This window comes from Chelmon rostratus, chromosome 1 (assembly GCF_017976325.1).
Source record: "Chelmon rostratus isolate fCheRos1 chromosome 1, fCheRos1.pri, whole genome shotgun sequence".
Taxonomy (NCBI): Eukaryota; Metazoa; Chordata; class Actinopteri; order Chaetodontiformes; family Chaetodontidae; genus Chelmon; species Chelmon rostratus.
In genome coordinates this window covers 28,324,467-28,351,256 of record NC_055658.1, presented here as the reverse complement: position 1 = coordinate 28,351,256, position 26,790 = coordinate 28,324,467, and the positions used below count along the sequence as shown (strand labels likewise).

The 26,790-nt window shown below is 42.8% G+C and overlaps 1 protein-coding gene across 1 annotated transcript in view; it reads left to right on the top strand.

Annotated features, from left to right (window-relative positions):
• The window catches only part of LOC121607835 (A disintegrin and metalloproteinase with thrombospondin motifs 7), a 69,116-nt gene extending 45,006 nt beyond the window's left edge, over positions 1 to 24,110 (top strand). Inside the window, exons 17-24 of the mRNA XM_041938837.1 lie at positions 1,261 to 1,387; positions 3,067 to 3,280; positions 4,220 to 5,986; positions 6,324 to 6,476; positions 7,523 to 7,696; positions 8,340 to 8,486; positions 10,347 to 10,509; positions 23,965 to 24,110. Of these exons, the coding sequence (XP_041794771.1) occupies positions 1,261 to 1,387; positions 3,067 to 3,280; positions 4,220 to 5,986; positions 6,324 to 6,476; positions 7,523 to 7,696; positions 8,340 to 8,486; positions 10,347 to 10,509; positions 23,965 to 24,110 (2,891 nt within the window). The remainder of the gene's footprint in view (positions 1 to 1,260; positions 1,388 to 3,066; positions 3,281 to 4,219; positions 5,987 to 6,323; positions 6,477 to 7,522; positions 7,697 to 8,339; positions 8,487 to 10,346; positions 10,510 to 23,964) is intronic.
• Positions 24,111 to 26,790: the final 2,680 nt, after the last annotated feature.

The following is a 26,790-nucleotide window of genomic DNA, read 5'->3' as shown; positions in this document are numbered from 1 at the left end:
TGCAGAGTTGGCTGCCGGTTCGGAGGTGAAGCGCATTACTTTAAATGCCCTGAGAGCAACATTTGTAGTTTTCACAGCAGGGTTGTTTGTCAAAAGGGAACAATGCAGCATTGGCAGCGTGAGAAGCCTCAAATAGACCTGCCTTTTTGTCCATACTGCTCTGAGTACTGCGTGTTTGAGGAGTTCTGCTCGAGCAAAATACATATTTTAACCTTTATTATGCATCTTTGCTGATACAAACTCATTCCATAAAGGGCCGTGTGGCTGCAGGTTTTTGTTCCAACCAAGGAGGAGCACACCAGGCCAACCAATCAACATCAAGGGATCACTTAGTTATCAGCTGAAGACTGAGATCAGCTGATTAATTGATCCAGCCAGGTGTGCTCCTCCTTGGTTGGAAAGAAAACCTATATGGAATGAGTTTGACATGCCTGCAATAGAGGAAATAGCTTGGCCCCGCTCCTCCTGAGGTGATGTGAGATTCTTATTTCCCTATAAGAGGAAAATACCAGAAACAGGATTTTACCCACATTCAAAATGCATTACATAAAAGATGTCTGCCAGTGTCTTTGTCTCCCTTGTTTCTTTTTTTTCATTGTCTCCGTCTGGCTTTCAATCTAACATATCTGGCTGGTCCTGTAAGAGCTGTCTTTGAAGGTGCAAATTATCTGCCAGAGAAGCACTGAGGCCCTCAGCAGGCCCTGAGCAGAGGGCACGGAGAGACAGGCGTCTCCTGCTCTGATCGGGTGGAAATAACCTCAGGAGGGCCAAAGTAATGATGGCGAGAGGTATCACAGGAGGAGATAAATCTGTCAGAGCCTTAGGGGACCAGCCCTTTTATGTACTGCTTTATGTAATGCTGCCTGAAAGCTGGATGTTTGACACTTCTCAATGGGGTTGATACAGAAATGTATTTCTGACCCGCTGGTCTCATTGTAATCGGGAGTTTTGACACTTTGCTGAGGCAGAAAGGAGGGAAATTGATTTGTGATGTTGTGCTTGTGTTGCATACGTAGTATGTTGAAATGGTTGTGTGTGATGGTGGATCCTGGTTTTATAGCACATAGATATGCTGTGCTGTATTTAGTAATGTTATAGTAGTGGTCTACCAGATGCCCTCCAGGCACAAGTCTGTTATTATTATTATTATTATTATTATTATTAAGATGCAGCTAGGAGCCATGTTTGTGTGTGTGTGTGTATGTGTGTGTGTGTGCTGAGTCACAACAGCTTGTCCCTCTCCTCTCGCTGGTATCCCAGGTGTTCAGAGGCAGATTGTTCACTGTGTGGAAAAGACAACTGGGATAGTGGAGGAGCACCTCTGCGACCCCGTAACCCGACCTGACGATAACCAAACCAGCTGTAACAAGGATCCGTGTCCAGCCATGTGAGTTAACCTCCCAGACATCATTCACGAAATGACAGCAGCAGCGTTCACAGACACACGCTCAGAGATAAAGACACGTTACAGCTGCTGGAGTCACAGGTTCAGTGTTGTTGGGCAGCAGAAAAATGCCTTTGATATGTGAAAAGAAGCTTTATTTCCAATAATCTTTGCAGTCTGCAAACTGAATAAGTGTCCATGTTATGGCTGTTTTTCTCTCCCAACTTGTACTTCACGTGAACAGTTTACAAATTCACCTGTCTGCAAATGTCAGATACATTATTCCACCTGTAAATGCAAAGCCAGGTGCCATTCTGCTCCTTTTATCATATCTCAAGACAGCCGACAGCCAATACGGTGCTAAAGTTACATTTTCAAAAGTGGTTTATCATTGAAGATGATGGTAATTTTACATCTGCACTTAAACTACTTAAAGAAGCATATCATTTCTAATATTATTCCTGCTGTCTGTAACAACTAAATTGCCCTGGCTTGGGATCAATGAAGTTTTATCTTATCTTATCTTACCTTATCTTATCATATCTTATCTTAAAGAGCTGCTGAAACATTGCTCTCAAAACTGTTTTCCGCCCTGAATCATGTCTTGCAGGTGCCATTTTCTCACCTGCTGTTGATTAAGCATTACTGGTAGCATTTTGTGTGGAACTCTAAGAAGGAGCTCTCGAGGACAAGTGGGGCATTTTGGAGAATAAAACTTGTTTTCTGCCCTAAAAATCCTCAGTTACACCATCACTCCTTGATTTTCAAAGTCTCCTACAAGTGAAGACAAAATTCTGGTTATTTTGAAAGCAACGCCTTGATATCAGACGTCGCATGAGACATCTGAAATGAAGACATCAGGTGAAAGGACAAGATTTGTGTTGCTTTGCATGATGTAGGGCATCAGTCTTGACCACTGCCAACAAAATGGTTTTAAGGACAACTTATCTTTATGTACACGGCTTCTCATTCCACTTATCTGTTCCTCTGTGACGCTTAAGAATTCAAAATATTGATCATTCTTATTTTCGTTGTTGCAGTTCAAGCTCTGGCTTCCTCCCACAGTAGAGTGCAGGTTAGGTTTAGCTGACTGAACTGCCCATTTATGTGAATGTGAGCGTGTATGGTTGGTTGTCTTTATGTGTCAGCCCTGTGATGAACTGCCGCCCTGTCCCGGCCTGTAGCCCACGGCTCAAGCCACTACGACCCTGCATAGGTTAAGCGGTTATAGATGATGGATGGATGGATGGATGGATTTTGCAGGACAGCACTCACAGGAACTCTGAGGAAACGCTGCATGGACACATTGCTTTGTGCATGTTGCAAGAGAACAGCAGCAGCAATGTGTTTCCATTGGAGGATCAAATGCATTCCTGCTGTTGGAAGGATATAAGGATATGATCCATCTCTGGGTGGCTTTTTTGAGCTTTGAAAAACAGAAACATCACAGTTTTAGTGCAACAAATCTTGAGACATTGTTACTGACCAGGAAGCTATTAAGACCCTGAAGAGACAATATAGATATTGTGTGCTGGGGGATGATAAAATCCTATTCTCTGAATCTTTGTAGTCATCATCTAAATATGTATGTTTGAGTCTGCACAGCAGTAAAATATTGTCATTTTCCATCTCAAGTGGAGCATTGAATTGGAAACATTTGCATCTTTTGTACCTGTGTGCAGATGGTGGGTCGGAGACTGGCAGAAATGCTCAGTGAGCTGCGGGAGCTCGGGCCAGATGAGAAGGACGGTGCTCTGCATCCAGGCAGTAAGTGTTGAGGAGCAGAAAGCCCTGCAGCCCGGCGAATGTGAACACATACCAAGACCTGAGTCGCTAACCTCCTGCAACACACACATCCCCTGCCCCGCTGACTGGACCACCGGCAGCTGGTCGAAGGTTAGTCTCCGCTGGAATGTGATGTGCAAATTGTTCTTCATGGCAGAAGAAATTCTTGCAACTACTGTCACATTTTCTGAAAAGAGCTCCCCGTGACAGATGGCGTAAAATAATGAAGCAATCATGCAGAAAGTCATTCATGCTCTTTCTTCTAGTTCTTATTTCTTCACTTTGGCAGCATGTGTCACAAGATTTTTTCACATCTCAAGTTTTTTCAGGAGACAAAGGCAGGAGATTGGCTTTTTTGAAGTGGGTTTGTAAGAGGTACTTGCCCACAGTCGGTGTATTACCTACAGTAGATGACGGTTGGCATGGCAGTTTAGAGAGGCAGACCGGGAGTGCCACCACAGAGGCTATCAATGTACTGCTGGGGGTGGGGACAGCAGCAAAATGTGTTCTAGCCACCCAAAATCAATATCAATTTAAGTGTACGATACTTAGTACGTTTTATATTCTATTTATATTTTGAGTATTGTCATGGCTGTCAGACAACCCTTTCTGATGGTGAACTGAAGCAGTTCTATCACTTTCTTCAAAGACACCAGACTCCTTTGATAAAAGCAGAAATTTTATCTCTTTTTGTGAGTTGCTGGTCGACCACGGCCTTGATCGCTTACTTTGTTAGTGCTGTTGTGTGAAACACTGTACCTGCTTACCATCAGCTCCTGAGCGCTTTCATGTTGCATGCTAGCGCGCTGATGTTTCTGTCCTGGTGCCTTTGGTTGTGACTCTGAGGAGACTCATGGCCCGGGCGACGATCAGGCTCTTTAATTCACAGCTGTTAGGCCTTAGATTGACATGCACAAGGCGCCTGGACAACCAGCCTGACGATTGCATTTTGCTAACTTTTTAATAATAATAGTTATACCCTCAGCGTTAAAGGAAATTCTTAAAGTATGTTTTACCTGCTCATGATCTGATGTCTGTTCTTCTATGCAGTGTTCTCTGACTTGTGGAAGTGGGGTACGTCGCCGTAACGTAACCTGTTCGAGAAACACAGGTGTTGACTGTGACCCCCAGAAGAAGCCCCTTGGTATCACTACCTGCTACATCCAGGACTGCCCACAAGTCGTGGATAACTTCGGCATCGACTGGTCTGGAAGTGGCTGGTCGAGCAAAGAAGTGCTCAATGAAATAAACTCCATACCTGAAGTCAAACCGCCTCCCAAGTACAGCACCACCAGGGCCCAGCCGAGAAATCACAATAACCTCAATAACGTCGTCGAGGGAGATTTCCACTACCACAATAACATCGAAGATATCGGTCGCCCTGCGGAAAACAGCGTTCAAGTCGATGATTTTTACTACGACTACAACTTCATCAACTTCCATGAAGACCTGTCGGATGATTTTGAGAGCGACGGACAAGATTCAGGGGACAGTCACAGATTCAGCGCTGCAGAGGAGGTGAAGCCGACCCACAGCGGGAGAGAAAACGCACACATGGAAACTACGACAGCTCCAGCAGCCATTTCTACGAATTCAAAGGTAACTGCCGACACAAATCTGGACAGCGTGGAGGAGAATGGAAATGCAGCAACGAACGACTCTAAGCAGACCAGTTCTGAAAATATGGATGACTTTCTCTCTGAGGATTATCTTCTGCCTGTGTCTACCACTCGCTCACCAAAGATGTCTACAACTCAGCACTCACAAACACCGAAAGAGACACATGACCATCTGTGGTGGCCTGAAACCATTAGCACAGTGCCTAGTCTGGCCTTCAGCACAAAGCAGCCTACACAGGATGTGAAACATGGGGAGGAGGCTGAAAATAGCTACGAGACTTTCACTGAGGAGGACAATCTCACTGAGAATGTCTCTGTGACTCCGAAACATCCTGATCCTGGATATCAAACCACTATTAATGCTGTTGTCGCGACAACAGCGAGTGCTCAGGAGACGCAGGAACATGGGGATTATGATTATAGTTACGATGGGAAAACAACAGTAGTTTTGGATATCTCTGCAAACAAAGAAGATGTAGAGAGTCCAGAACACACGCCAGAAACTATAATTCAGGTTCAGACTGAAGTCCAGCTGGACGAGAGTGCTTCAGAAATACCTCAAACGAACGATTCGTCACCGTTATTCCCACCTGCCTTCACATTGGAGGATTTGGATCAGACTGATTTTGATACAGTTTATGCCACTAGTCACTATTCATGGGATACTGACCTCGACCTCAGTACAACCTTACTTCCTGCCTCTGAGAAATCCACTACTCTTCCTGTTCCCTTCCTTCTAATCTCAGGTAACCAAGAGGCCTCTGATGACTCCGCATCATTAACTGGAACAGAAATCGTACCTCCTACGAACCCGGGAGGAGCCACGCAGCCTCCTCCCGCTACAGTGAAACAGATCCCGACAGAGCCCGCCTTCACTGAAAGAACTGGAACGGATTCCACATCCCGAGCTCCATCGTTCGACTCAGCTGAGTTTGACTACAATGAAATAGTCGTTCCCATGGCGAGGAGCAGCAGTAACAGCGATCCTGGCTCTTCGTACCAGCTTCCAGCGAAGACAGCAGCCACTCCTCATAGCACAACACCAGCGCAGCATGTGGAACCACCGACACCTGCTGCACCCACTTTGCCAACCCATCCACCCATTCTGTGGCCGCCTCCAGTACCAACATTTGTCCAAACATCAGCCTCCACACAAGCCACCACTGCTGCCTACTGGGTCACCGGCAACTGGAGCACTGTGAGTCTGCATCAGCCCACATATTCTGGTGTTGTTCCTCTATTGTCGGCCCAAGCACAAGTGTGTCTTATTATTTATGGTTTTGTCTGCTTGTACTGTCCAGCTTTGGTCCCTGCATGTATTTAACTGATTTCTTTGCCATTTGACCGAAAGAATGTCAACTTACGTACATAGAGCATTTTTATGGCACAGATTTAAGCAATTTGCATGACCAAAATGTTCACAAAATCTCAGACTTGCACATGATTCCTCATGCATGCTGAAGCTATTTGTGCATCCAGTCCTCAAATTACAAATTGTTAGTAGTGTTCTCATGTGATACTACATCTGTGGGCAGTGCTCCACCAGCTGTGGTCTGGGTGCCATCTGGAGGACTTTAGCTTGCAGCACCGGCACAGACTCTGACTGTGATCCGGCAAAGAGACCCGCGCCAGCCCAGCGATGTTACCTGCGGCCCTGCTCCACATGGAAGGTTGAGGAATGGAGCAAGGTGAGACTACCTGTTATATTATGCTACCATAATGAATTTAGGATATGGTCACTGACTTAATATTGAATTTAGATTTTTACCCTGTCAAAAAGTTGGATTTTGTGTGTATATACACTGCAAAAGGTATTTTTTTAAATCCTCTCATTATATGTTTTTTGTATTTATTTGCTAGCGATGCAGCTGTAGGGATGGTAGCGTCGGTCAGTCCACCGCTTTGGTCCAGACTGAAATATCTCAACACTTATGAAATGGATTGCTGTTAAATTTGGCACCGACATTCATCCACAGAGGATAAATACTCATGACTTTGTTGTTCCCCTGACTTTATCCAGCGCCACCATGAGGTTGATACATGCACTCCAGTGCAATGTCTTGACAACTATTGGATATATTGCCATTAAAATGTGGTTTCCCTCAGGATGAACTAACGTTGATGATCCTTTAACTTTTACTCTAGCGCCACCATGAGGTCAACATTTCACTTTAGACACTTTCGATCACATACCTGCAAAAATAATGACATCAGCCTCAACTCTACTCTATTTTTAAGATAAAACTTTATTGATCCCACACCAGGGAAATTAAGTTAGTGTTAATGAGTAATTTTCAGCATGTTATTTAGGTTAGGGTTAGGATGGGCCGCTGTGTTTACTGTACATACAGCCTTATAGAGGCTCTAGAGTAGCTGAAGACACTTGGTAAATATTCAAATAAACACTGGTGAGATATTTGTAAAAAGCTGAAAATTATGCCCCCCTAAATAAGATTAAGATACATTGTCCTGGATTAGTTAGGTGGTCAGGTAGATGAGCATGAAAGTTGTCCTGAAAGGATTTTCTTCTTAGAAATATTACTCCATGAAGGTTTTAGGTTATCCAGATGCAGTAGCTGAAAGTGCCGTTTGTTCTTGAAGACATTTCGCTAGATGAGTGATGAGGCCCATTAAAACCACACACAGCAAAACCAGTTGCCTTAGAATCACCACTACTGGTTAAAAATAGCAGCTCGTGCTGTTTGAATAACATTCATGCCGTGTCTTCTCCCAGTGCTCTAAGAATTGCGAAGGCGGCGTTAAATCACGAGAGGTCCAGTGTTTTGACATGCGGGATCAAAGGCCCCTGCGACCTTTCCACTGCCGGGCCATGTCCTCCAGGCCTCAGACCCAAACGCCCTGTAACCTTCAGTCATGTCTCGACTGGTACACCTCCTCCTGGGGTCAGGTGAGTAAAAAGCAAAGTAATGAGAGAGTTTAGAAAAAATGCACTGGTGTTTTCTCTGGGTTCTGAGTAGGACAGGGAGGAAATATGGCATTGAAGTGTGTACCTGGCTACATGCTGCACGCAAAAACCCCAATTTTTAGATCAATTTTCGCTGTTTGTTCATTTGTGTCTCTTCATGAACCAATGCAGTATCAAATTAAATGGTGGCAAGAGTGATGCATTTAAACACTGCACACATTTTTCAGAGCAAACCATCCCGTGTATTGTGTAATTTTAATAGACTTATATTTGCATTTATTCCTGTTTTCCTGGTAGTTATTGTTACTGTTCATTTCAGTGCAGAATGAAAATCAGAATGATTCCAGAAGAATGAAAGTAACTTGGTCTTTTTTTTTAATTAAATATTATTGTTTGGTTTTGTGTTGCTCTTCTGGATGTATTCCTCCAAGTAGGTGGGAGGTTATGGTACTGAATTGTGAGCAATTTATCAGCATTGCATTCACAACTGATTGTGCATTCCTTTGACTGGGTACAGAATAAATAACACCAGCATCTGAGTACGCAGGGTTTCCTCCACTGTACAACTGTCATAGATTTCATGTGTCTGTCATTGTGTGTGTGTGTGTGTGTGTGTGCCTTTCAGTGCTCAGAGGTTTGTGGAGGAGGTCAGCAGCAGCGTATGGTCACCTGTCCAGAGGAGGATCGATGCGACAGGGACCTTCAACCCAGCAACATCCAGTCGTGTAATACTCAGCCTTGTGCTCAGTGGCTTACTGGATCTTGGGGCGAGGTACACTGCATGTGTGCGCGCACACACACACACACACACACACACACACACAGACAGTTCAACAGTTGAAAACAACAGAGAACAATCCAGCATGATCTATTATTCAAAAAACAATTTCATGCAGACTGCAATTTTATTTAAACTTGATGTGGAATTATGAGCAGAGGAACAAACGATCCTTATTACATTTTATATAACGTGCACGCGAATGAATAAATAACTCTTAATATCCATCCCAATAGTCATTCTCTATATCTCCTCTTAATTTGTTCGGGGTGACAGCATTAATACGATCTATATGAAGAATCAATGCACTTAAATCTAAAACCTGAAAGAAAAATTGAAAAGAAATCCTGTAATGTGGTTCATGACACGCTGTACAGAATGTGCCATCAGTTTAACCAGGGGAGACCAGCATGATAATCAACTAATGAATTACTTTATTTTAGTAATTACTTTTCTCTAACACAGGGTAGTTTGGTGTAAACGCCAGTACTGGCTCAGAAACTTTACATTGTATGGTAGAGAGTGAAGGAGCAGGTGTGGTTGTGCAGGTGAGATAATGGCTGTGAAGATAAGCCGTGACCTCTCAGGTCCTGGTGACTGAATGTGGGTACGGAGCTAAAGGAGGAGGAGGAGCATCGCAGCAGGTGCACTGAAGGATAATGACACAGCATCATGATGAGCTTAATACTGCAGCTTATGTACTTTCCATTTGAATGGGGAAGCTGATGAAGAAGAGGGAGACGTACAGAGCCTGGTCAAAGGATGACTCTTAGGGAACGGGTATGTGTGACAGGCCATTCAGCCTCACATGTTGTGTCAGTGCGACACCTTCATTATTTGCCTTTTGTGTCTAGAATCAGCATTGACTTCTCTCATTGATTGGCCGAAGAATTAATCTGAGACACCGTTTTGACCTCTGTGACGTGGAGCGAGCGGCAGCAGTATTTTTAAAATGCACAATCGATAGCATGTTACTGAACTGCGGGCCTTTCGGTCTCCCTACATCCAAATGGTCACGCTTGATCCATGTGGTTCATACAGAGTCAAACAGCTGCAAACAGCAGCATAATAACCTGACCCACACTGAGGATTATGATTGTCATTTCCTCCTGTCGTCTCTTACACATGACTCCTGTCCACAAAGACGGATCTTAATAGAATCTTTTAATCCCTGAACCACATCAGCAGTGGCTTTCATCTGCACACAGTCAATCCAAAAAACATGTGCGCAGCATCATTTATATTATGATTATCACTGAACACGTGCAAACACAAGCACAGTGTAATGCTTACACAGGAGGTTGCTGTCAGACTGTCTTCTTGCTGCTTGAGATCTGTCAAAATATGTATGAATATTGAGAAAAATATCCAGTGCTGCCAGACGACACAACGTATCCCAGTCGGGAGTCTCGAATCTGTGGACAATTGTCAAAAAAGTCGTCCTATATTTAATTTCTATTAAGGAATTTAGCTCCTCAGATCCTCCTTATGTTCGCTGAGGTTCCCAAAACTTAAGTGCAACAGGTTCAGGCCTTCTGCCTCCTGCCTCAACAACTATTGGATGGATATATTGCCTCTTGCTTCCCCGCACAGCTTAATAAACTGACATGACATTTTGTTTTGGCCATCAGTTGTTGGTCACTGCATGATGTTCCCTGTCAGACTCAATCATAATAACTGGAGAAGAGAAGAGATAAGAAGGGTCCGACAACACATGATAAGAAAGCTCCAAAATAAATGATCACATGAGACACCACTGCATAAAAGGCGTTTTTGCAGCAAAAGGTCCCAGTTACCCATTAAAATGTTTTTTTCTGTGCAAAACAACAAAACATCTTTCAAACGTCTCCGCAGTGTTCGGCTTCCTGCGGCGGCGGAGTGCAGCGTCGCCTCATCAAATGCGTCAACACAAAGGCTGAGACAGATGAAGAAGTGGATCAAGCTCAATGTGACCACGAGCTGCAGCCGGAGAGCACCCAGAAGTGTAACTCACAGGAGTGCGAGAGCACCCCCTCTGGTGAGTAACTCAAAAACAAGCCATCACTATTGCTGGCGGGCAGTTTTCTTCAGTTTCACGTCATTTTGAGTGGATTGAACTGTTATGATTATATAGGATTACTCAGATAATCCTCCTTTCTTCTTTTAAGCATATAACTAATAGACTGAAGTAATAACTGTGCATTTTTTTATTAATGTGATTATCATGGCTGCAGAGAGCGCTTGAGGACAGTGTGCCTCTCGCTGTGGGTTCAGTTCAAAGCATTCCTGTTGTGGAGCTGCAGAGATCTGGATTTTGCAGCTGGCAGCATCAGCTCTCTTTGAGCTGGCTGGCCAACATGCACCGTCCACGCTGCCAGAAGAACAGTTTAACTTGACTCAAAACACATTCCAACATCACCTTGCAGTCACGTGTTCTGAAGTGCCAGTGGATTTACTGTGAGAAGCTTTGATTGCAGGGCAGAATCAACTTTTGGTTGACGTAAACGGCGACACAGTGGCTCCTTTGTTGGCACTGTTGCCTCGCAGGGAGAAAAAGTTTGTTCTCATAGTGTTTGCTCCAGTTTCATCCCAGAATCCTCAACCATGCAGGTCAGGTGAATTGCAGCCTCTGGACTGTTTGGAGGAGTGATCGACTTCAGCAGGTGTAGAAAATGGTTGAATGGACATATACGTTTGGTTAAATTGAAGGAAATATATGCTTGAGATTCAGTGTTGGCTCATAAATTGTGTCTGGTTTTGTCAAAAATGGTCAAAAATCAGATAAAATAGCACAAAAAAAGTCAGAGAATAATTAGCCTGCTGTGTACATAAATACAGAAATAACATGCATTACAGCAGTATTAGATAGAAATGTACATTTTCTATCTAAAACAGTTTTTAATAAAAAAAACATAATGATGGGAAAACGAAAACAGTTCTAAATGTTCAAATGAAAATAAGAAAACAAATTATAGCCTCTAACAAATTATTATCTGTTTTTACTTTCTGTTTATATTAAATAAACACGGTTCTTTGAGATACTGGAAATAAAGTGTGACTTTAATTAATTTCCTGACCTTTAAAAGCACATTTAGTCCTGATTGGATGCTTCAGCTATACATCTTTCACTTCAGCTTGGCTTCATTGGTCACTGCCTTAAGCAACTCAAGCATTTCCTCATTTCATTTGTAAACAGACCTTCAAATGGAAAATACAGCCCCAGAAAAACAGGCCCAAAGGTCATTTTAGAAGATTATGCACATACCTATACCTTAGATTTACCAGTCACCTTGGGGTTTTAAAGTGTGGGATTGAAAGCAGTCAACACGATAGTTTATGCTGATCAAGGTTTTGGTCCAGGTTGTGACCTGATTTTATTTCTCTACTGTGCTTTGAACAGCAGAGTAGAAATGTCTGCAGAAATCCCTCAACTGAACCTGTGCAACCCTTCTCATTCAATTTACAGTCATGAAGTGTTGACTTGGGGAATTGATGTCATACAGGCATGACCAGTGTCACGCATTACCGACAGACACACAGTAAATGGACCGTGGCACAACTCAAAGCTCTTAACAGCACAAGCCAGCATTCATACACTGCTGGCAGAGGCCGCCATGCAAGGCGCCGCCTGCTCATCGGGAGTGATAATCACTTACACACACAGCCGCCCCAAAGGGACAGTAAGGATATCAACAATATGAACTCAAGAAGGAGCCAATAAGTTGCTAAAGAACAATATATTTTGGATGGTCAACCAACATGCTTAAAGAATATTTGGAAAATGTTCTGTGTGCAATTAACAAGTGAACACATAACAAATAAATTTTGACCTACTAAGCCAAAAAGGCTGCACACTGTTATCCTGTTTGTTAGCATGCTAACAGTACAGTATATTCTCTATGCCTTCATACATGACATGCATCAGCTATCCTTAGGTGTCCTCACCCCTACATCCTGCAAAACCACATCCATCCTGGTGAAGCTTTTAGGGAATCCACATGGTAAACATTATACCTGCAATATTGGCATGTTATCACTGTCATTGTGAGCATGTTAGCATGCTGACGTTAGCATTGAGCTGTGTTTTTCACTTCAGCCTCACAGAGCTGCTAGCATGGCCGTAGCTTTGTTTGTGGACCGCTGTGGTATATTTTGACTCCACATGCAGGCGTCTGTTGTATAATGGGCCGGCTGTGTCGTCAACATGATGATGATGATGACATGTGGTGTCAAACCTCCTGCATGTGGATGCGTTTAAAAGGGGATAAACTGTGGGTGGTTCGTCCATAGTTTGTTTATACGTGGTGAGGAAGGACTCTGCCCGGAACGTCTGCGCTTTGACTTTATTGCACCTTAGTCATAGAGTGCAGCTCTTTCATTTCATACTTTATTATTGCCAAACCCCAGGAAGCCTCGGAGATGATGTTTGGATCTTACTTCCTCTTGTCAGATCCATCGAATCCACTGACGTGAGTTACGGGTTTGAGGAGAGAGGATGGACCCAGATGTCAAGTGACTGCTTTGAGCACAGGGCATCTGAAAATGCACTTAACACTTAACACACAAGAGAAAATGGCCTTAAAGTTATAAGTTAAGGGTAAATTTGACCTTTGGCTGATGCTGGCTGCTGTCAGGGCGGGTGTCGGCTGCACAGTGACTGTTTATGCATGTCAAAGAAAGTTGACTCAAATGTCAAACTAGAGCAGGCATGTCAAAGTGATTCCATAAAGGGCCGTGTGGCTGCAGGTTTTCGTTCCAACCAAGGAGGAGCACACCTGGCTGAAATCAATTAATCAGTTGATCTCAGTCTTCAGCTGATAATTAAGTGATCCCTTGTTGTTGATTGGTTGGCCTGGTGTGCTTCTCCTTGGTTGGAACAAAAACCTGCAGCCCTTTATGGATGAGTTTGACATGCCTGAACTAGAGGAATTACGAAGGCCGTCAACATGAATTTGGGTTGTGCTCCTTGAGAACTCTAACAAAAGGTATCCCAAAAAAAAAAAAAAAAAATACACAGAGGTGCTGGTACAAAATGAGGCCTCAATTTCTGATTGATTTTCTTAAAAAGAATAAAAAAATAAAACATGTAGTCACAAAGGAGAAGTGGTAAACAAAGAGAAATTGCCTTGAATGCTTTCTATTCATTTCAGAGGTATCCAATATTAAGCTTTTTACCAGCTTTTTTGACCGTATGAAGCCCTTTGCCGTACTCGGCCGTCAACGGCAGCATTGATACCAGCGGGAATCCAGCAGCTCTTCCTCCGATGACGCCACATCACAAGACCAGTGGAAAGGCTGACTGCAGTGGCCTCAAAGGTCCTCTTTGTTCACCAGGCACGCAGAAGATGAGCTGCAACTTTTTTTTCTTCAAACTTTGATAGCGCAGAAGAAGGCATTTGCAATCAAGGCATTCAGAGCAGGGAAATTATCGTCCGCCGGTCTTCTTCTGCTTGAAACACACGCGTGGCCTGACATTTCCATCTTCTGCTTTTTGTGGGGCTTTTTTTGTTTGATTCTGTACAACTGAATACCAATACTTTTCCCCCTCGGCAGATTGAAGTTTATATCTGGCTTTTGATGCGTGTCTAGAAAAGACCTTTTTCAGCATAAATTGGTCCTCACAGTTTACTGTTCAACAAAGCAACATGGAGCATTTTTAGCTTCATCTAGATACAAAAATACAAAATACAAATGCAAAAATATTGATCACTTCTGCAGCTCCTTTTTATACCTGTGCCCACTTTAATTAAACAAACATCATTTGTACTTTTTCGCTCAGCTTTCTCAACAGCTCAGTGGCATTTCTGTTTTATATCTGTTAAGAAATCACAGTGTTCCTCAGAGGGCAGCATGTTAGAGTGTGAACGCCAGCTTTGCTGACATTTTGAAGGCACGGGGGTCTGAAAGTGTAAATATCTGAGCTGTGTGATACCGCGGCAGCAAACGGCTGGCAGAGTTAGCACTGTGTGACCCTCCATCTCATTTAACGATTTGTGCTTCGTTCAGCGAGGCAGTCCGATGGTTGCAAGTGTCATTTTTTCCTCCCTGCGGTCGCAGAACGCCAGTGAAGCTTTCGGTCATAACACATGCAGACAGTAGCTGGTGTGATCAGCCTTACAAACAGAGCGCACGTCAAATTCATGTTTTCATGAGGGAGACATTACACTCCACATGCATAACACGTCCAAAATGTACTGCCAAATACAGAGAATCTCTCTCTCTCTCTCTCTCTCCCCACACACATGCTTACATATGTCTACACACGCATATATATATATACACACACACACACAACCCTGTTTCCAGAAAAACTGGGTCACTGTAAAATGTAAAATTTGATCATTTTCATATTTAAAAGACAACATATCAAATGTTGGAACTGAGAAATTTCATTGCTTTTGAAAATTATATCCTCCTTTACAATTGGATGCCAGCAACATGTTTCTAAAAAGTTGCTTCTTAAACAACACTCTGTCAGCGTTTGGGAACTGAGGAGAGCGGTTGCTGTCATTTTGACTCCTCAGACCGCCGCCGAAATGAAATCCCCTTTTTCTTTTTTTTGCAATTATACATTGAGAAACTTTATTCTTAAATTGTGAACCCCTCTCCAGCTTTACTTCAGACAGACTCAGCCTCTCTGAGATGCTCTTTTCACACCCAGTCGTGTTACTCACCTGTTGCCTGTTAACTTAATTACTGGTGAGATGCTCCACCAGGTGTTTTCTTTAAGCAGTTCACAGCTCCTCCAGTCTTCTGTTGCGTCTGTCACAACTGTTTTGAAACGTGTTGCTCGCATCAAATTCGAACTGAGAATATAATTTAACAATTTCTCAGTTCCAACATTTGATGTTGACTTTGTGCTATTTTCCATTAAATATGGTTTGCAAATCATCACATTCTGTTTCTATTTAGGTTTTACAGTGTCCCAACGTTTCTGGAAACAGGGTTGTGATACGCACGCACACACACCTTGCCTTGTGGCTTTGTGTGTCAGGTGGAACAAGGAACTGAGTGTTATGCCCGACTGTGACTTTTGCCTTATTCGTACTCTGATTACATAAATGCATGCATTCGATTGATTGCCTGTTTCTTCCTATATGCATCAGCACTCCTGTCAAACGCTGCTGTACAGTCTGACTCCACATCACAGCTTGAAGGCAGATATTAATTCAGGGCCATTCTGATGCTGCATTAAGCCAAGACAGCGCGACTGTAACTGTTTGCATATCAGAAACATCTCTTTAGAGTTATTGGAGATCAGCAGTCATCAGTGTGAAGTGATGGAGCAGAAAGTCAGTTTATCCATCGCGTAGAGAATATACTTAAATATGATCCAAACATTTTCTTAATAGACAACCATAAATGTCAGTAATCGAACTCTAAATCAATCGTACTACAAACTCAAAGGTCTTTCAACATGGACAATGATCAGGAAGGCTGTTCAGATCTGACTTTGGCAACATTTCATCTGACATTAACAAAAGCCTGACCATGTCCTGTTGTGATGTATTGACCAACACAATACAGCAGTCTATAGGATGTCCAAAAATAGAACTGCTCTTTACTGTATATTCATGCTTTTCTCAGAGCCTGTGAATTGAAAGCTTCTTAGCGGTTTGCACTGTCACCCCACAGCTAGAAGGTCCTCTCCTGTGGGTGCTCCAGCTTCCCACGCTGTCACAAACATGTACGTTAGGTTAATTTTAGTGTCAGTGCCCTTGACCAAGCCACTGTCTTAATAATAATCTTAATTCATACAGCACTCTGTCACAAAGCGCTTCACTCAAACCAACAACTCCAAATCAAGCAATTTCCAATAGAGTAGCAAGAAAATAAAACCAGCAACAAGTAAAATCAGGAAAAGCTCTCTCATAAAAGTATGTGTCAAGAAGAAATTTGAGAAAGGTCACTGATTCTTCTCACTTAATTTCCTCGGGCAGTTTGGGGGAACAGATTAAAGACCTCTGCTCGAGGATCGCGGGCTCTCAAGAGGTTTTTACAGAGCATGAAGGGAGGCCATGAAGAGCCTTTAAAGTTAATTCTAAATCCTGAAAATCAATTTGAAAACATACTGGGAGCCAGTGCGAGGAGGCTAAAGCTGATGTGGTCACCTCTCTTGGATCTCGTTAAAAGCCTGGCAGCTGAGTTCTGTACAATCTGGAGCCAATTAATAGATTTTTGGTGGAGGCAGGTGAGGATGCTGTTGGATTAGTCGCGGCGTGAGGAGATGAAGTCTTTAAAAATGCTCTCCGTGTCTTTGAAAGATCCCCGGGCGCTGCACGGTGGCCCCACACTGCTCCCATTACTTAGGATGGGTTAAATGCTGAGAACTAATTTCTTTTACTTTATTTAAATATCGTCCTGCTGGAGGTGGCCGCACACAGAAGCCGCTTCTTTTCAGCGTGAAACGAATGCGGCGACACGAGCCGTGTGTGAGAGCACGTGTGCAGCTGTGTGAGCCCCGGACACATTTCCATTTTTGTGCGCCTGACAATAAATGTGGGCTGCGGGTCGTTAGAATCCCACCAGGAGGACAAGGTTGGTTAGCGGTAGGAGGATAATATGAAGATGATGGAGTTCATCCTTCACGTGGGCTCCGCACGAGCTTCTGAATCATGGGATGCGTTTATCAGGAAAAAAAGCAATGTGGCACATTTCATTATACAGGAAGTCACATTTCCTGCTCCTCAGCGTATGTGAGCGCAGCCTCGAGACAATTTCACCTTCAGTCTCAGTGTTTATTTGTTCTGATTGGTCGGTGGCACTAATCTCACCTGTGCATCTCAAGCCTTTCGGTGAAGTTAGGTTTAATTTTTCTCCACCTGCTGTCTGAAGTAGCTTCAAATAAACCACAATTCACCAATCCAAAAAAAAAAAAACACACTACTGCTTCCAGTTGTTATGTGTGGTGTGCTTTCCCAGGAAAAAAATCTTTTTCACAGCGCACACAAAATGTGGAAACTGGTATTTGGATATTAGTTACATTGTGCACACTTTATGTCTTGCTTTATAAAACATGTGATTGGTTGTTTTCTTCCTAAAGCTGAAATCCTGATTTCAACTATGAGACACCACATAAAGCACCCCACCTTAACTTAGATAAAAATATAGATAGATAGATAGATAGATAGATAGATAGATAGATAGATAGATAGATAGATAGATAGATAGATAGATAGATAGATAGATAGATAGATAGATATACTTTATTTATCCCAAGTTGGGAAATTGCAGTGCAGCAGCAGCATTACACACAGTGAAATAAGTGAAAATAAGACTATAAAGAACAAACTATACATAATAAAAATATAAAAATAGCGAGCAGTAAAAAGATTATATACATAACAAAATAATAAAATAGCCAAATAGTAAACAGTAGTAAAAAGTATTGCACAAAAGGAATATCAAATGCAAATGAATATCAAAATAAGAATATCAAAAGCAAATGGCAGTGAAAATAAAGTGTACCGTGACTGTAAGAACAAACTATATATAATAAAATATTGAAATAGCAGCAGTAAAAAATTATATACATAATAATAAAATATCAAAAGCAAACAGTCGTGGTAAGAAGTATTGTATTATTATTATTATCTTCAGCTGTTATTGTACAGTGTAACAGTGTAACAGTGTAATATAATTCTGCTCAGTTTCTCATGAGAGAATGTTGTATTTTTCACATTATAAAATGTCATTGCATCGAAGCGATGCAAAATTCAAAGTGCTATAGCTCTAAAGGAAATGCAGTTGTAGTGTATAAGAGGCTCTTATACATGCTGCTTCTGAACAGTCGTGTGCTGCCTTAACGTAACGTCTAACACACAGTCTGTGGTCTGCATTCAGCCTGCATGTTGCCTGGGAAAAGCAGAAGTGAGAATGGAGGGAGGTCAAGTGGACGGGTGACCTGCATTCAGTCTGAACGTCAGTGCTCATCCACAGATTCCCACAGCACTGAGTTACCGACAGAAGCCACATTGTGTGGTTGTTGTGTGTGTTTGAAGGTCTGCAGCATTCTGATGGAAAGTGCTTAAAACTGTCTGTTGTGTGCTGCATATGCGCTGAACACATAGAAGCACTCAGTCCACGTGGACTTACAGAAATACTGCTGCAGCCGTGAAACATTTGTCAGCCGTTAACATCACTTCTTACATTTCAAAGAGAGAACTTGAACTGTAAGAGTTCATTTAAAGGCAGTTTTGTGTTCCAGAGCTCTCCTACACAAAGAAAAGCAGCAATTCAGAACTCATAACTCTAACAGCAACATGCCAGTGAATTAAAGAAAGGTTCAAAAGTCAGGAAAGTGAGTCTAGGTTAAGTCCATCTGCAGATTACCAGTGGAGGGCCATATTTTCTGTAATGATGCACCATTCACTTACAGAGGAGGTTAGGATAAGCTCTTATCCAGCGAATATGACACTTCATAGGCAGTGATAGAGCAGCAGCATTTCCACCGCCTCCACTGGACTTTAGAGATTCAGGCCTGACATTTTAAAGCAGCTGTAATCGATATTTGTATCATAACACCAGTGTGGAAAGAGTGTGAAAGGTGTTTCTTATGAGGATGGAACAACAGAGAATTATCAAATCTGTCAAGTTTCAGCTCTTTGTTTGGCTGTCTGGCATCAACTTTACAGTTTTGGATCACTGTCACTGCCCTCATAGTGTCGTTTCCGGCCACTTTTCAGTTACATTCATCAGGTGGCCAGAAACACGATTCCAAATGAATGATCATGTTGATCTGTAACTGCTTAATTTATCAGAAAAACAGCTGTTTGCCAGTGTTTTGCTCACAGTGTGTTTCTGCAGAAAACTCAAGTAACTAGAACACATATTTATATTCATCAGTATGTGGCAGAGAACAAGTTTCTTATTTACCTTTCAGTTTTGCTGTTGTTGTGCAGCAACAATATGTTCCTCTACGGATCTTGTCATGTGTTTATTTACCTTCAGATTAAGAGAGACGTGTCATATAAAAGTCATGCTCGATAGTTTTGTAGACTGGTCTGTCTTCAGGTCCTGGTAGGCAGGAGTTTGCATTAGTGCAACTGGGTGCACCTGGCCAGTCCATCCAGAGTGCATTTAGTATCAGCTGGCCATCTTTCTTTTCTCTCACTCCATCGCTGCCTCTCCCCCTGACGCCACATGTTCTCTGTGGTTTCTCTTTATTTTACATTTCTGTGAATAAAACTAATGGTCTGTTCTTCCCAGCACAAACATGTGCATCTCCTCCAGGTTCTGTTTTCTCAAAGAGTGGAAGAAAAGCATAATCCTGCGGAAGTCCCACGTCCCACTGCTCCCCTTTGTTGTTTACTGTGCTATATGGGGCATGCTGGTAAGTGGGTCAAAGATAGCAAATGGGGGTGTATAGAAGATGAAGAGCACACAGGAAATGCTGTGTGTTGAGTTGCAGCTGTGACCTTTGTACCCCGCTGATGTCATGGAGTTTCTCTGATGTGGGTGACATTGGAAATCCTGCACCCTGGAGTTTTTGAGAATTGCTTGATACAAGAGCAGAGGGCTCAGTGGTGCAGCATGTGTAGACCTTTTGAATGCCGCAGCCATGGTTGGATTCAAAGTGCTTCCTTACACCTCCAAAATCCAAGTGCTCATGCAGGTCTAACCCGTTTTGGTTCAACTCCATCCTCCTTCAGTCCCTCATCTTCCTCACTGGATTGGATGCATTAAACTTGGTTTGGACATTTGTCGTCCACAGAATGCGATCTCAGGTAGTTTTGAGGACAGATAGACTTTGTCTCTCCACCTTTCCACTTGTCGAAGACTTTAGTTCCTGAGAAGATCATTTCATTAGATTTTTATTAAATGTGCAGTGCATAATCTCGGTCCTAACAGGACGAATCCCAGTGATTTAGATGACGCTCTTGCATTTCCTCTACCACCACCCTCTCCTCCACCACTCAAAGCACTTTACAGCACCAGCCTGCATTCACCCATTCACATGGTAGCTAGGCCACCTGCTCATCTCACACTCACACACACACAGCATCGGGAGCACGTTGGAGTTCAGTATCTTGCCCAAGGACACTTTGACTTCTGATTGAACCACCGACCCTCCCTTAAGTGGACGAGCGCTCTACCTCCTGAGCCACAATCGCCCCGCAAATTCATGAAATGTAATTGAACTGACTTTTGTTGTGTGCCGATTTATGTGCTCCAGAGCCAGCCTCTGAGGTGTTCTACTGTATTAAAGTGCGAGAGGGTTGACGTGGAACAAATGTAGTGCCAGGACTTGTTGTTTCCCTCATCTTAAAGGCACATTTGAACAAGATAAAGTGTTTTGTTGATTTAGAGTCATAGCAGGGCAGCAACAGAAAGCTGAAATGAACATTATGTTATGATCCGTGCTTTGCACGCCTGTTTATTGTTGAAGAATCTGCTTTTGTGTTGTCATAGGCTGTTTCTGTCACACAAGGTTCATGTTATGTTTCTTCTTTTGCTTCACTTCCTGTGTTTTCCCACCTTTGTGATTGTCTGATTTGTTTCACCTGTGTGTCATTAGTTGTCCCCTCTTGCGTATTTAAGTCTGCGTCTTCCCCTCAGTCTTTGTCATTGCCCTATTCCAATAATGAGTGTTTTCCTTTGTGTTGTCTTTGTTTATGTCCAGGCCACGTTCATGTAAGTGTTCTTCAGTGTTGTCTGTGATTCCTTGCCGTGCCATGTATCTTGTGAGTGTTTTTTCTGGTGCTGTCTTTGTTCATGTCCATGTAACTGTTCTCTTGTCCAGCGTCTTCCAGTGTCTATGTTTGTTGTCTATGTTTGTTTACCATGTCATGCCCCATGTAAGTGTTTTCTAGCTTTGTCTTTGTCCATCAGCCGTGCCACGTTCTTTGTAGTGTTTCCCTGTGATGTCTTCCTTCCCTGTCTTATGCCCAGTGAGTGTTCATTATAGTTCCCTGTGTTTTGGATTTTGGTTTCCTTTAGTTTAATAAATTTGTTAAATCGATCCAGCGCCCCCTCGTGTCAGCATTTGGGTTCAACCCTTGTTTCCCTGAGACCCTACATTTCATGACACATTAAAGCTAAAGAAAGTCTTTACTTTAAATTTCATGAATATACCTGTTACACTTTTCTTTTTAGTGTCCCTTCTCAAACAGTCACCAGTTTGCCTTCAGCATCAGCCATCTGCTGTCTGCAGTCACACGCAGCTTTATGACTCCTGATTTACATACAAAAGCTTTCACGTCATCTAATCTGATAATCATAATGTCACACTTCGTATGCGGACTGTGAAGACCCCGATGAGCAAAGATTCAACTTGAGCTCTGAGCGGAGAATTTGCAGGTCTCAGAGAAATAAATGACGAGCCATCGTTGGCACTGCAGGTTGCAATTTGCTGGAGGTTTATAGCTGACCTATAATACTAAAGCTGTCTGTTAAAGCCATCAGCCGTTGCCTCCGCTCCCCCAGAAATATTGAAATTAATCACCTTAACCGAGATTCCAGCAGGAAACTGTGGGTTGTTTTTTTTGCAGTTACTCCAGAGCAGTGCTTGTGGGGAAGGAACGGACAGGTGGTAAAACTGCCTTAATTCCTGAAAGAGCTCCTTCCCACTTAGCTGCTCTTAAATGAAATGACAGTGTGCTAAGTGTAAGAGCAGTGTCAGGCTCTGAAACACAGAGTGTCTGATGAAGGGTAATAAATCAGTAACAGCCCACACTGAAATCACCGTCTGACCTGGTTTTCCAGTTTCATTCTCCTGCTGTAACTGCTGTGATTTAAAACACCAGGCAGCAGGTATCAAAACGTTTGCTCTGGTCGATGGAACGCACAAATGCCTTTGTGTCGCCTTCTAACGTTTCACGAGTCGTCTTCTGTCCTCATCCATTCGCTGCGCATTTGTGCCAAAGTATCTGTTCTTGTTATTGATCATCTGCCTCTGAGCAGACGTGTTCCTGAAAGCCCAGCAACTGAAGAATAGAACAGGATGGGAACTCTATACTTTCTGTATGCCAGGTGTGTTCTATAGAGAGACACAAGAGTTGGAATTTAGTGCTGATTGCAGTTTAAAGGATAGTTTTTGGCTTCTAAGAGATCCCTTTGGGGGGGGGGGTGGATCTACAGTCCTTGTTCTGTGCACGAAAGCTAATATGAGGTTTCTGCAGTCGGAGTTAGACAACTTGGAGTCAGATATCTTCCAAAGTTTGTCTTTTTAGCAGTGACGGAGTGTGAGAGGAAACAAAAAGGGAATTTCACGTTGAGCTGCAGTGGAGGGACAATAACACAGTAACACAAATGAAAGGAAGTCGGGATACACCAATCCTGCTTTGTCTCGCAAAACAAAGCACTCCTGCTCAGGTAAATGTACTGTAGCGGATGCCTTTGTCAGAACTGGAGCCAACGCAGCCTGCTTCTGTCCTTCTTAATGGTTTTAATGTGGCTCCAGCATGAAAAGCTTCCTTTTTACCTGATGGCATCAACACATGATATTCACAGCATTTCTATCTAATGCTTAATACACCTATGGTGATCGTTTTGCCACCAAGGCAACAAAGTGAACTTAAATTCCCATCTGTAAACTGTCATTCATCGGGGCAGCCAGTGATCAGATTTTCACTGAGCAGCCACAGCAAAGTACAGCAAATACACGTCATAAGCCTTCCAGGAGCCAATCTCGTCTCCCACTCCAGGAAAAGCGTTCACGGTAGCAGGATCGCATGTACTCGTAGCTGCTGCTTTCATCGATTTTTCCGTGTCACAAATCTCATGTTTTCAAGGCGAGTGCGGAACACGCTCACAGTGCTGCTCATCCTCACAACTGTGTCCGGTTTCTTGCAATTTGTGGCTTCTGTGCAGCAACATCCAAATCTGAGGACGTTGTTGTCCGCCACGAGCTCGTCAGTTTGGTGATACTGAAGTTCAGGCGGTTGTTGCTGCACCATCTGATGAAGCTCTCCGTCCTCTGTACTCCGCAGTAAAAATAGTCTCTAAGTGAAGACGGCATGTTGGAGTCATGCATATCAATACAGTGATAACTTCCATTTCACCAAAACATACACTTAATACCATTTATTAAATTCTTCACTGCATATATTATATGAGTCTGGACAGACCTGGATGTAAACTTGACTGGTTGGTGGGGGCAGACAAGCTATATATATATACATAAACTATATTTTGCAGCACTAATCAGCAAATTAAAGAAAAATCCAGTGCAACAAGTCATAACTTTTAATCAGTGTGTTGGCTGATTTGATCTTTTGGGAGTTTTTTTTCCCCTCTGAGCAGTCTCAAGGTGTCTGGTTTTATCTTCAGCAAGTCTCTGAACATTACCTGTGTTGAACCAAGGACAAAAGAGCAGCATGTGAGGCCTGACTCACCTGTGTCGCTGTTCAACTGAAGGGCATGTGCTCTGATGTTAAGCGGCTTACAGCCCTCACATAGTGCCTTTCATTCATACTCTAATGATGTAACAGAGTGGAGTCTATCTAACTTCTCCGTGTCACCTCCCCCCCTCCCCTCTCTCTCACCCACACAGGAGCAGCTTGTGTTCGTGATCGGCTAACGTTTCGCTTCTGTCAGACTCTCCGCTGGCTCGGCCGCTGCCAGTTGCCCAATGTGCGAGCGCAGTGCTGCAAAACCTGCAGCCAGCGTTCCCGCTCCAGCAGTGCGTCTCGCCGCTGAAGTGCGGCACTCACAGGCCTCATCAGCAGGAACACCACTGACTGATGAAGCATGAATCATTATTTAAAGTCAACAATCTGAGCCCTTTTCTGATTTCTTCGCCACTACTGACTAATTCTGACTGAATTAGTCCCACTCCAAAACTCTGCAGGTTTGTGCTGGTGAAGTTCTTTATAGGGCTGAAATGAATTGGAAGTGTAATTAAGGATAGCCTCTCCCTCTCAGCATAACAATGAGAATGTAAATATTTGTTTGCACTTTTTATTATGCAGTTTGACCAGGATGACATTTTAAGAATCAGGATTTCTTTGTAACAGACACGGCGCTACAAAAGGGGTCTCTTGTCAGTGTATCCAGCTTAGTAATGCATTATTACACATGTAGATAAACCACTCATTAACCTCCATGGTTGGTACAATGCTTTCATGTTATTGACAGCAGCAAAGTAAGTAAGCAAGTCACAATGTGTTTTTATATATGTTATGAAGCAAGGAATAAGTGGTGCATAAATGCTTCATGTGGCATTTAGAAATAATTGAGCGTTAGCTAAGACCCCCAGATTTACTGTTGATGTGCTCAGTAATTTAAACCTTTCATTTCATTTTAGACAGAAGTAGACAAAGGCTAGCAGCAGTATACAGTACAGTATAGTTTGAAAAAATGTAAGATCTAACCATATTTTTCATTCAGTAGTTTGAATGCTTAGCTTACACGCAAGCAGTTAAGATTCAAGCGAAACTTGGGTATTTTTCTACCTGGACCCTATTTTCCCATGTTTTTGTGTCCATGTGACTAATTGGGACAGCAGTTTTTTTTATAAATTCTCCGGTTTTGAGTGCGAGCACTGTCATGTCATCCTGGGCTGTTGTGCGCTGTAATTCTTCGTCCATTAAAAGTTTGTTTTTGCCACTGACAGGCTCAGGTTGCTGGATTAAGTGTCTGGCAAATGTTTTCTGTACAATTTGCTTGATCTTACTTGTTGTGCCTAACCAAGTCTCGCGAGAGTTGAGTTGTTGCAGGAAGACATCGGTGTAAAACATGAGTGACGAGAGGAGTGTAGACTGTGTAGCTTGGTGTTGTCTAAAATATTTTCAGCGTCACGGCTGAATATTTAGCTGACTTTCACAATACAAGAAAGCACCAAGTCACACCGAACGCTGGTTAGACAACAGACTGGATCAAGCGAAACGTTAAGTTTTATCTGTAAGGTGTTTTCCATAACGTTGTCAGACACATATGACAACCATCTGAGCCTGACAGGAGCAAAACCAAACACTTTTTAATGGATGTACATTGATGGCGTGCAACTGCCCGAAGGGATTACATGGCAGCCTTAATATCGGCTGACACGCTCTCACTCAATAGTGGACCAATTTCAACAATTGTTGTCCCCATTAGTCACTTACACGTAAAAACATGGAAATTCAAACTGAGAAATACCCAAGTTTCCCTTTAATATTTATATTCTCCAACACTATGTTTTTACTTTCAATGCTAAAAGAGAACAGCCTTTACAGACGTTGACAAACCGTTGTGTTTGTAGTCAGCTAGCGATATGCTAACTCTTGGCCTTGGACGTAATGCTGGGTTCCTATAGATAGCTGTCATTAGCCAGACATGCTAACGTCTGCAGCAGAGAGCACACTGTGTAATTCATTCCCCACAGCTCGTTATTGTGTTTTTGGTGTTGCAACGGGTATAAAGACACCACCTTACAAACCTTCTACAATCCAGAGTGTCGTTATAATCTCAGCCCCACACACAGGGCTTCAACATACAGAGCAATCCAATCCAGCGCCTAGTTACAGTTGCTATGCTATGATTGGCCAGTGGCTGTTTAGAGGCGGGCTTTGGCAAACGGTTCACCACACACATTTTTAAAAGTCACAGCGTAAAATGTAAATGTGAAAAGTGGAGTTGCAGGAAATATTGGTGCTAGAGGCCACACAGGCTCCAAACATTTCGGGTCAGGTATTGGCAGGCCCAGTGCCTTATCTACTTGAACAGTGGATAATTTGATGTGAATTTGATTGAAATGAGTCAAATTCAGCGTTGCAGGATGCAGTGTGTTTTTTTTTAAACTCTGGAGGTGATTATTAGAATAACATCAGTGTCATATCATGTTAGGTGTAGTATGTTGTATTAGAGAATTAGGTAGATGTTGTACTTTATAGTTCTTCTTGTTTTGGAGGACCTGAACTCCTCTTCACTATTTCTGCTTGTTCTTGCTCTCGGAATTGTTGTTAGCACTGACACATAAGAGTCTTTTCAGCAGGAATTGAAAAGCAGCTCAGACTTATCAGTACAGTCCGTTCCAGGCAGCTGCAGCGCCATCATATCCTTCTGTATTTCTTTCTGCAGTTTCCTGTTTAATTTTAAGAAAACAGAATCTCTGTTGAAAAGCTCTTTTGTTTGATACTGAACAAAACTAAATTCAATAAGGAGAAAAAGAGGGAAAAGAAATCAATGTCATGCTTTTGTCGACCGTCCTGTGAATAGGGCTGCGGAGGCGGCGTTGTAGCTTTTACCAGTCGTTTCCTCGCAGGAGGAGTGGCGTGTTCACGTGCCTCTGCAGTTGTGGTTATGTAAAGAAAAGGCATTGGTTGAAGGTAATTTAATCTCACATGTTGCAAACCGTTAACTAATGCACATGCCTTCCTCAGACAACTGTATGCACGAG